The 11,500-nt window shown below is 41.4% G+C and overlaps 1 protein-coding gene across 2 annotated transcripts; it reads left to right on the plus strand.

The window, feature by feature from the left end:
• Window positions 1–291: 291 nt before the first annotated feature.
• On the plus strand, window positions 292–3,609 carry LOC142503402 (beta-1,3-galactosyltransferase 2-like). Of its 2 annotated transcripts, none has more exons than XM_075615523.1 (2): window positions 292–467; window positions 2,389–3,609. In XM_075615523.1, the coding sequence occupies exon 2, from the start codon at window positions 2,494–2,496 to the stop codon at window positions 3,592–3,594; it is 1,101 nt and encodes a 366-aa protein (XP_075471638.1). In that variant the 5' UTR covers window positions 292–467; window positions 2,389–2,493; the 3' UTR covers window positions 3,595–3,609. The 2 variants fall into 2 exon arrangements, with proteins under 2 accessions (XP_075471638.1, XP_075471639.1); XM_075615524.1 differs by having other exon boundaries at window positions 292–440.
• The last annotated feature ends 7,891 nt before the right edge of the window (window positions 3,610–11,500 follow it).

An 11,500-nucleotide genomic window follows, 5' to 3' on the forward strand; every position in this document is an offset into this window, starting at 1 on the left:
CAGCAGAACAAACCACACGACTGAGCCACCTGTGCTGAAGCAGGGATGTCCTCAAAACCTGACCTGTTGGTAGCTCTTGAGGACTGGAGTTGGCCACCCCTAATGTAGGACCTGTAGTATAAACTGATCAGTGTGTCCTCGTTACACAATATCTCAAACTTGTAATACTGTAGCATTTAGCATATTGTATCAAGGTAAGATCAAAAGAAACACAACGTCAGTATATGAAGGTGCTTTCCTGTTAAATAGTGCCACTGACGTCAGGGAGAGATTTGAAGGGTGTTCACGGGAGGAGCTAGGAGAGGAAATATTCTGTGCAGTTTCACAATGGGATGGAGCACAGTTTTGTGCTTTCACTGTACATTTTTCTTTCTCTGCATAGATTAAATCCATCAGGTCGGAGGTGTTGCATCCCTGAGCATTAAAGATTATCATCAAATGTAAGAGGCTGATTTCCTTTCCAGCAGGTACTGTACCTGTTTTCTGTTTATTTCCCCTATTGAAAGCCAGATGTACCCATGTATGCCTGCCAGGCGTAGGAGAGGAGGCTCTGGCTGGCTCAATGGGCGATCTTGTGTTTTTTTTTGCTTGTAACGCTGTGAATAAAAGTAGCTGTGAGTGATTCACTGGAAAAGTGGTTGCATTGCGCTGGTGAAACGGTCGTGCTGTGAATTTGTTTGACTTTCGAACGAGACCTGACAGGACGCTGGAGACAGCCAGGAAGGGGTATGAAAGAGGCGACTTCCTATAGAGCTACAAGTTTAAAATGTGTACATACATCCTGTGAGTGAGCCAGGAGATGCTCATTATTCTGGCTAAATGGGTACTCAGGGAAAGTGTCAGCTGCACCTCTAGATCTGGTCTGGCCAAGTTTCCCAAATAAGCAGGAGACTCCTGAAATCTTTGGTATCCTCAAGAGACTGGAGGCATTTCCTGTGGCAGTGTGTGTATGTGTGTATCAGTGTATGTGTGTGCATGTGTATATCAGTCAGTCTGCTATGTACGTATGTGTGTTTATGTGTGTATCAGTGTATGTGTGTGTATATAAGTCAGCCTGCTCTGTATGTATGAGTGTATGTGTGTGCGTGTGTATATCAGTAAGTCTGCTATGTATGTGTGTATGTGTGTTTGTGTGTGTGTGTGTGTGTGTGTGTGTGTGTGTCAGTGTGTATGTGTTTATGTGTGTACATGTGAGTCAGTCTTCTCTGTGTGGATCAGTGTTTGTGTGTGTGTACATGGATCAGTCTGCTCTGTGTGTGTCTATGTAAGTCAGTCTGCTCTGTGTGTATCAGTGTGTGAGCGTGTGTGTGTATGTGTGTATGTGCGTATGTGTGTATGTGAGAAAGTCTGCACTCTGTGTATCAGTGTGTGCACATGTGTATGCGAGTCAGTCTGCTCTGTGTGTATCAGCATGTGTGTTAGTCAATCTGATCTGTGTGCCTTCGCGCGCATCTCTCTCACTCTCTCTATCAAGAGTTTCCAAAGCCTGGACCTCCCTTCCTCTCCCTCCTGAAGAAAGCAGTTTATAATCAAACACTTCTACAGCCAGAGGCCGCTAACAAAATCAACTTGCAACACTTCCCGAAAATAGATTTAGGGAGAAGGAGCGGCTCAGTGAGTACAGACACTGACTGGCACTGAGCATTTGAAGCAGGGGAACCTGGTTCAATTCCTGGTGTTGACTCCTTGTGACCTTGAGCAAGTCACTTTATCTCCCTGTGCCTCAGGCACCAAAAACATAGATTGTAAGCTCCATGGGGCAGGGACTTGTGCCGGCAAAATGTCTCTGTAAAGTGCTATTTAAAACTAGCAACGCTATAAAAGAACATATTATTATTATTTAGGGAAGCCAATAAGAATGTTAAATTCTCTGCAAAATGTTTTTTTCTGTTTACGTGGGATTGCACATAAAAGGGGCTTTATTTTAGGCAACCTAATTGGAAAATAAATGGAAATTGTTAATAGGATTAGAGATGGGCGAACCAGTCCAAATCTGTATTGCCCTACAAAATCCGTTCCGCGGTGTCAAATCCGTTCCGCGGTGTCAAATCCACCAACAGATGGTTACAGTTTCAATCCCCGCACATGAATCCAAAAACGTCCTTGGATACAACCCGTTGGCGAATTGTAACAATCCATCTGCGGATTCCGCAACCCGCTGACGGATTCTAAGAATCCAATCCGCGGATTCACGCGGTTTGCTGAATAACAAAAATTGTCAGTAATAACAGTAAATACGCAAAAGGCGAGTTGCCGACTAAAAGAAGCGGCCGATGCGTGGTGAAAACAAATCCAACCACAGAAATCACCCATCTCTAACTAGGACACTTTGATTACTTGGGAAACGATTTCTGGAAAGACTAACCTTTGCTTCTTTCTTATTTTCAGGGAAAATAACAGGAAACATTTTAAGATGAAATGTGCATTTCCAGGATAAATTTCAACCCATGAATCTTTCTGAGTGCTGCAAATTTAACCTCCGCAAACCCCAGGATGGCATTACATAAAAAGCTCATCATCTGTTCCAAAAAGACACTGTTTGTGTTGTACATATATGTTTTTGTCTCCCTCAGCCTTCTAATGATATATCTATTTTACATCCAAGTGCGTAGGAATATCTATGCAAATCAAATACAAGACAGGGAACTGGCGACACTTCTGAGCATGACGCAAAGATCGGGGTTATTTAAGGAAGACGATCAAGGTCCCGGGAAATTGATGGAAAGCGTTTCCTTTGATATCCCTGATTTACCATCAATATATCTGAATATAAATTCCTTTCCATATATCATTAATGAGCCGGATAAGTGTAAGGAGAACAGCCCCTTCTTGATAATATTGATATCAACAGTAGCAGGTGATATAGAGAAGAGAGACGCCATCAGGATTACATGGGGAAATGAAGCTATAGACACTGGAGGTTCCATTATCCGTTTGTTCCTGTTTGGTGTGAATGACACTGGCAAACACGTGGCTATTTTGAATGAAAGTCAGAAGTACCATGATATTATCCAGAAAGACTTCCGGGAAACCTACAGAAACTTGACCATCAAAACTATTATGGGGATGGAATGGGTGTCTACCTACTGTCCCCATGCAAACTACGTAATGAAGACAGACACTGATATGTTTGTCAACACTGAACATTTACTGAATCTGCTTCGACCAGATCTGCCCCCCAAACATAACTATATCACTGGTTTTCTTATTAAACATGATTATCCTCACAGACACAAGGAAAGCAAATGGTATATGCCACCTTCTCTCTATGCGGAAGATATCTATCCCGACTTTTGCTCAGGAACTGGATATGTGTTTTCTGCAGATTTGGCCCCAAAGATCTTAAACTCGTCTTCCAAAATAAAATACCTGTATTTAGAAGACATTTTTGTGGGAATCTGCCTGAAAAGAGAAGGAGTTAATATTACACCTCCACCTACAAACACTTTGTTTCATAATTACAAAGTGCCATTTTCTCCATGTGGCTATCGCAACCTTATTACCTCACATGGGATAACCCCAAGTGAACTCGTTGAGTACTGGGAAAAAGTACAGGACAATAAAGGGAATTGTTCAAAATTTGGTAATTTTTAATAAAAAATGAAATTAGATGTTTTTGGCCCAATTTTATTACAATGGAAAATATTTGTAAGTTAAGTACAGTGTTTTTAAAAGGTACTTGTCTTTAATTTCACTTTCAGATGAATACTGTATGTTCATGTACAGAACATTTACATTTTTAACATGGGTCCAATATATTAAAGAGTGTTAATAACATTAATATATTTGATATTATTATCAGATATTGTGATACAGAAACCGTTAATACAATACAGGGATAATATAATTCTTATCCCCCAAAGAAATGACAATACCAGAAGTTGTGGGAGATATACAGATGTAGCCGGTGTTATAGCACCCGATGGCGTGCGCCAATGCATTAGTCCTGCCCCTTTTTTTTGCACATGGCTAATTCAGACACAATGAGAGCTGCCTTGCTTTAACATCAGTACAGTAAGTCTGCGTCCATGCTGCTTGCTTGCTGGTGTGAGAGAGCTGCGCGATGAATCACATTGAGATAATATGATTGTGTGTGGTGTGTGTGCGCAAGCACCTGAGCATTGACGGAGAGCTGTTTGCAGAGACAAATCATTTTGTATTTGCTGCGCGACAGGCGGGTCACGAGAGCGGTTCACCCAATGAGGACGAACCTGCACCATGACATCACGGCCAAGCCCCCCTGAAACGCTCTCTACATGCCACAGCTCAGGCCAGTAATTGCTCCTCCTTCAAGTGAGCATGACATCACAGCACTACGTCTTACTAGCAGGCAGCATGGATCCGGCCTTAGAAACATATTCTGTACTTGAGAAAGTACTTTAGTGGTGTGTAACGCGCAGGAGGTCTGCTTTTGTTTAAAGCCATTTATATTTTTCCATGAGTTGGGTTCCCATGCTTCCTTCTCCTAAATTGCTTGAGTGCTTCGTAACTTCCAACTTCTTCCAGCTAGAAAAAATCATTTACATTTGATGGTCACCAGGATACTGTAGGTACGTTAATTAAGGACAGTACTGTCATGTTTCAGAGATCAGAAAAGCTGGAGACACAAAATTCAGGAAGAGACCGGGGATCTCGTGAGTTTAGAGCTGAAAAATACGATAGTAATGAGCAATTAATTTATGGAGGAGACATTTGTAGGTATGAGATAATTTACCCAACAGCTCGATGTACAGTATGCAGGAGAGAAGCATACACTGGTCCAGAAGAGAGTGTGAAGATTCTAGTTTATCTCTCTTTGGGGGTCATTCAATACAATCTGATGCTGAGGATCGCACTGCTATCGACCAAAAAACTCTCAATTGAAGTCAAATTTTCTGTCCATAACGATGCAAACGGCCACATCAGATTATATTGAATCCGACCTTTTAATGCTGTCACTCTTTTCTTAATCCTGTTACTTCTACTAGTTTGATCCCTCCAAGTCCCTCCTGTCTCTTCTGTACATCCCCATCTCACTCTCTTTTACATACTTTAATTTCCTTTTCATCCTTTCCACACTGTCCCCTTTACCAGGGCCCTCAACTTCTTCTCTTCACCATCTATTTCGCTCTGCAATGCTTCCTCCTCTTTTCCTCACCTTCTCCTTTCCATTGTATTCTCTCTCCTGAATTCTTCTTCTCCTTTGTGCATTTTCCATTCCTATCTTCTCTTAGTATTGTTGCCTCTTTCTTTCCTGTCATCATATATCTCTTCTCTGGTAGGACACATGTGATCCTAATTCTGAAGAAGTAAAATCCTCACATGGGTGATGCCTGGCTCTTTGCCTTTTCAGCTGTGCACTGAATAAGGCTACGTCCATAGAGCCTCAGCCCGCGCTCCTCCGCGCTGACGCTGAGGCTCGCCTGCCCGGTCAGGAGCGATCCCATGGACTGGCATGCGAGCCAGCGTGTGCGATCGTGAGGCGGGGGGGGGGGGGCAGGGCAGTTATGTCGCTGGGACAAAAGCCTGCGTCGCACCGACGTCAACGTCACGGCGCCGTGATGTTGACGCTGCTTTGCTGTGATTGGAGGTTTTCAGCCAACAGCGCACTGAGAAACAAGCTCTGCTGTCGGCTGAAAATCCCAACGTCTCAGCACGCCTGCGGACGCTCGCGTTAGCCCCCTCTAAAGACATCCTCATTGAGGATGCAGGGGCTCAGCGCGGAGCGTCCGCGCGGCTCAGCGCGGCTTCCCCTGCTATGGACGTAGCCTAAGAAAGCGCAAAAGGAAGTCCATCGGTCTTCTCTTGGAGTGGTAGCCTGAGAACCTCTGGTAAACTGGAGCTTAGCCTTCCTTCTCTCCGAAAATCAGGGGTTATCAAACTTTTTCTCCACTATAATGTTAAAAGTAAGTGTTCATCAATATACTGTATACATGTTGTATATCTTTTATCTTTACAAAGCACAAAACTTTAATATCTCAATTAGCCTGTATTGGTGATAGAAAAGCAACATCAACAATACATCTCATGGGTCGTGGTTTATGCAAGATTGTAATCCAATAAGGTTTTATTTGTTATTTACAGTAATTGTGTTTTCTGATTTCTTGATTTCACACAGATGGTCTGTGTTATTGATCATTTTGATGGCCTATCGACGTGATTTAAAACTACTTTTAAAAACACTGTGATTGTGCGACCTCTGTATTTATTGGTTGGCTTAGAAATGATTATTACCCATACATTTTCCCTGGCATTTTCTAGTGACTGATCCTTACCTTTAACCCACTAAAGAAATATATATTGTATTTATGGTCAGTGCTTAGCCGCTACTGACCTCACAGAAGGCACAACTCTCTGCCGGCCATGTTGCTGAGAAGGTAAGGCTCTAACCTTAAGCTAAAAACACATAATGTTAACCCTAATACTAACGCTATTCCCTACCCTAAAAACCTTAACTCCTTACCCTAAATCCCCTACTATAAACCCCTTACCGTAGGCCCTTACACTTAGACCTTTACCCTAAACCCCTTATCCTAAACCTGTTACCCTAATCCCTTACTTTACAAACCTAACCGCTTCCCCTAAAACCCATTACTCTATGCCCTTCCCCTAATCTCTTACCCTAAAACACTTCTCCCTAACCCTAAAGCCCCTATCCTTAACCTCCTACCCTAATCACTAAATTTAACCCTTAAATTAACTTACTTTGGAGGCTGAGTGTCCCGCGGCGGGGGAGAGCTGCCTGGTGGCAATTTTAAAGGGCTTGACGGACCACAATAGTTTAAGAAAAGATCATGGAGTCCCCCATTATTATTATCGTTTATTTGTGAAGCGCCAACATATTCCACAGCACAGTACAATGGGGAACAGAGCTATGTACATATTACAAAAACATGAACAGTTACATACAAGTGAGGACATTTTTTTACCACCCAACTAATCCTACAGTACTTCTCTTCTCTGGTACCAAGAGAGATTTGAGAGCCTTAGAGTGACAACCTATTCCTATTATTATGTCAACCCAGAGGGAAATCCCACAATCATCTTCAGCACAAGCAAGACGCACTCCAAGACAATATTGTGATAACGACCAACTGCTTCCTCTATGAATTTACCAGCACCAAAGGAGTGATCTTGAACATAAGACTTTTGACTGTTGCTTGAAGTGGGATGATTTTAAGGGGTATGAAATACTCATATTTTTTATTTACAAACCCACATTACCGGTTCTTTACAAATACATAGTTCATTTTCATTTTAAATAAAAATGCAGAAAATAATAGCCACGCCCACCCAATAGTAAGTACATTGTTTTTACTTTATTAGCTGTTGATAATAATAATTATATGATAATATGAAAAGAATGATCCATATCAATTAAAAAAAAACATGATCCAAAGGGCAAACAATACATGCATTCCTTAGACCAGTGTTTCTCAACCGGGGTTACGCGCACACTGGAGTACCGTGGGAGTCTCATAAGGGTGCCAGAGAATTGCCCATTCTCCCAGAGCAGGGAAGGAGCATTATTTTTGTAATAAAAGATTATAACATTGCGGATAGTCTATTGATGGGTATGAGTTATAGTAAACGATATGAATTGATCGTATATTCATTGAAGGAGTCTCTCTGTAAGAGAACAAAACGCCTTGGTGTCCTTAGTCTGAGCTGCAACATGAAGATGTTTACTATAACTCATACCCATCAATAGACTATCCGCAATGTTACAAAAATTATACACAAGTCATCACATTGTGGAGATTAGATTTAAATTAATTGGTTGAGGAGTAATAATTGGCAGCGATGTTAGAGCTGCGTCATGCTTTGCATAACTTTCATGTCTAACTTCTAGCATTATACCTCCACTGCACCTCAACATCATACACTCCAGCATTTATGCAATATTGTCATCTTCTACAAGCACATTCACTCATGCACCATTTGGAGATTAATGTAAATTTATGATGAGGAGTAATTATTGGCAGCGATGTTAGAGCTTCGTCACGCACTCACGTGACTTTCATATTTAGCATAGTTTCTATATCTCCAATTTGTTTATATATTTGGGACAACAAGAGATCACTATATCATTGGACTATTATCCAACAAACGGTTCTGTTTCATTACACTTTAAACACCACAATAGCAGAAATAATTACACTTCACAACCTGTCATTTTATTTATTTGTTTATTTTTAAACATACACTTATGTTAAATGTATTGTTGTGTGTATACATATATATTACAATTGTTGAATTAAAAGTTAAGTTTTAACCACCTGAGAGTGCACCAGTCAAATGTGCTTCCCTTTGGGGCAACAGTCACATTTTCTACTGTTGTCCTTTTTGATAAATAAACGCTAACTCAGGCACATAGTAGCAAGGCACGTTAAACCTCGATTTACAAAGATTTACACAATATCTATGTTCCACAAACAGAAACAGTTTATAAAAGTTTAATATTTTATGATCTAGTATGGCCTGGCATTAGCCCTGTCTTTCCTATGTATATAACGGTCAATATACTAGGCATTATATACAAAGGCCAGATAAGCTAAAGCAACCTGAAATAGATGATAAAATAGTTATTAAAATACATTACAGTACATATTAACACCTTAGTAGCCCACGGGTCAATTAGTCATGGTTTTCCATGACTAGCTGATGAGAAAGAGCTACAAAGGGGTTAATATAAGCATCAAACCTGCTACTGTCCTGTGTTTTCGGTGAGCCGGTCCTGTTGTAGGGGTGCCTCAGCAACTGAGCACTATAATTATTGGTGCCTCATGAGAAAAAAGGTATGAGACAGCATTGGATAATGTGTCACTGGGAGTTTTTTGTTAGCCTTCCTCTGGATCAAAATACTGTAACTACAAATATTGGATAAGTATCTGTTGTGTCATGGGTTGAACTTGATAAATATGTCTTTTTTCAAGCTCATCTACTGTGTAACTACTGTGTATCCGCAGACTTAGACTCAAACGGGCCTATGCTAGTAGCCTTCACAAATTATCTCTCTGGGCCTGTTTCGCCGCCAATTTTTTCAGCGGTGTTATCGCGGTATTCAGAAAGCTCCGAAGACCTGTGATTGCAAAATGCCCAAAACTGGCGAGGAGCAGCGATGTGATGTTTGCCTCTTTCTAAAGGGCTCACCCGGCGATCTGGCCCAGCTGCATAGAGAGCTGCACAGAGAGAGCTGCCTCTCCCTGCGCATATCTCACCAATGATCGCAGGGTTTTAATAACATTTTAATACTAGTGTACGTGAGCAGGGGGTATTCGGAGCAGAACCGTGTTGATTTACGGTCCGGGGACCACTTGTTTCTCGAGATACAGGCCCCGTTCTTGGGTGCCGGTATCTCCTATGCATTTAAATGTCTTGTGTCACGTGACCGTGGGATTTAAATGCATTGGAGATACCGGCACCTCATAATGGGGCCTGTATCTTGGGAAGCAGGGGGTCTCCGGACCTCAAATAAATGTGGTTCTGCTCTGGAGACTCCCTGCTCACGCACACTAGTATTATTTTTTTTCATTAAAACAGCTTCATTACCTTAACCACTAAGGCAATGAAGGGGTTCAACTTCAATAGCCTATTTAGTGGGGGAAGAGGGGGTGGATGAAGGGGGTAGTAGCCCCAGTGTGGGCGGTTAGGCCTGCCTGGAAGGTTGCGGGAGGAGTTAACCCCTATACTACCATAGTGGTGGGAACTGATATGGTAATGAAGGGGTTAACCAGTCCCCCTACCAGTAGGCCTAAAGATCCACCCTTGGGGCAACTACCCCCTTCACCCAATCCCTCTATCCCCAATAAAGAAAAATCAACACAACAACCCTATTACCCACCTCCTCTACCCCAACAACCCCCTCTCAAACCCCATCAACACATACAGTACAGTAATGGGCAAAACTACTATTATCCAGATATGTATAATAGCTCATTTGCCCATTCTAAAGCAATCATTAGCCAACCAGCAGAAATAAAGTAAATAAAACTTTCTACTTACCCCTGCCATCATGAAGGGCATCCTCCTCAACATGCTCCAGGTCCATGTCCTCCGTTGGCAGCTATAGTACAAGAAAAAATACAATCTAATGGCCCCTAACCCCTTAAACACCTTAACGGTTAATAACCGCTGTAGTAATTAAGAGGTTAACCTACCCTCCCTCGCTACCCAACCGGGATGCCTAACCACCCACCCCGGGCCCATTATACCGACCCTCTACCCATTGATTGGCACAGTAGTACATCATGCCCATATAATATGGGCATGATAAGCCACTATAGCAGTCAATGGTCAACCTAATACAAATCATTAAGGCCAAAAATACACAAGAATAAATGAAATACACAAGCACCTAAACACCCCAACAATAAAATAACTAAAAAGCCTAATAGTACACATCAATAACATTTATCTATCACCAAAACAGCAAAAAAAAAATTATGTTATTCCAAAACATAAGAATTCACAATTCAAGAACTAAAAGCACTAGCCAACAAATCAATTACATCAATAAAAGCACTAGCCAACAAATCAATTAAATCAATAAAACCACTAGCCAACCAAACAATTAATTAATTTAACCCATTAACCAACCCTAAAATGTACTAAAAACAAGCCATCCAAATTCCAAACAATGTAATCAAAACAATAAACAGAAATAGAAAAAAAAACAATCAAGTAAAAACAAGCATTTGCCAAAAAAAGCATTGCCTGTCACAGTATTTTTGTGTAGGTACAGATTAATACATTAGCAGTCAATGGGCAATGAAAAACATAAAAATAAATAAATACAATTAAAAAACTGAAAAAAGACAATTACATACATGTAATATTTATCTTACCTTTAGAAGTCTTCTCCCTCCGAATCCCGGCGTATCAGGAAGCTCTCGACGCATGACGTCATCCACTGCAATCCCATTCCATCCTCCTTGAAGAACAGCATCAGGTACAAAAATCTTCTTTCTTTTATCTTCTTTCTCATTCTTCTAACATTCTATTCTTCTTTTCTTTAATATTACTCCATGTTAAATACAGCAACGGAAGTTGCCTCGATGACTTCTTAAGCTAAAATGAGATGTACATGCCTTATATAGGGCCAGTGACGTCACATTTAGGGTCAGATGGTATAGCTCCAATCCGAGTGGACGCTTAAGGGGCAGCAAAAATTGGTGATTTATCCCACTTAGAAGCTTTCTGAATCGCTGTTGGCATTTTTGGCCGATAACAGCTAAAAAGCCTTGATAAGCGGGTTATGACGACTACTATCATAGGCCCCAAAGTGTCATGTTAGCATTTTATTTTGGTCAGGATTGAACCTTTATGAAAGTTTAAGCAGTTTGCTCATAATGACATAACATTACATTTGGTAATGTAGCCAGGTCCCCCAGGCTTACCCTTATCTCCGCTGCAATGGGAGAATAAGGGAAGGTTGCATAGCATGCAGGGAGCGTTTCGGTACACCGGAGGCTCCGCGGCAGCCCGAGCGTCCAGGGCGCCGCCATTGGTACTTGCGCAT

This window comes from Ascaphus truei, chromosome 10, assembly GCF_040206685.1.
Source record: "Ascaphus truei isolate aAscTru1 chromosome 10, aAscTru1.hap1, whole genome shotgun sequence".
In the NCBI taxonomy this organism is placed as follows: Eukaryota; Metazoa; Chordata; class Amphibia; order Anura; family Ascaphidae; genus Ascaphus; species Ascaphus truei.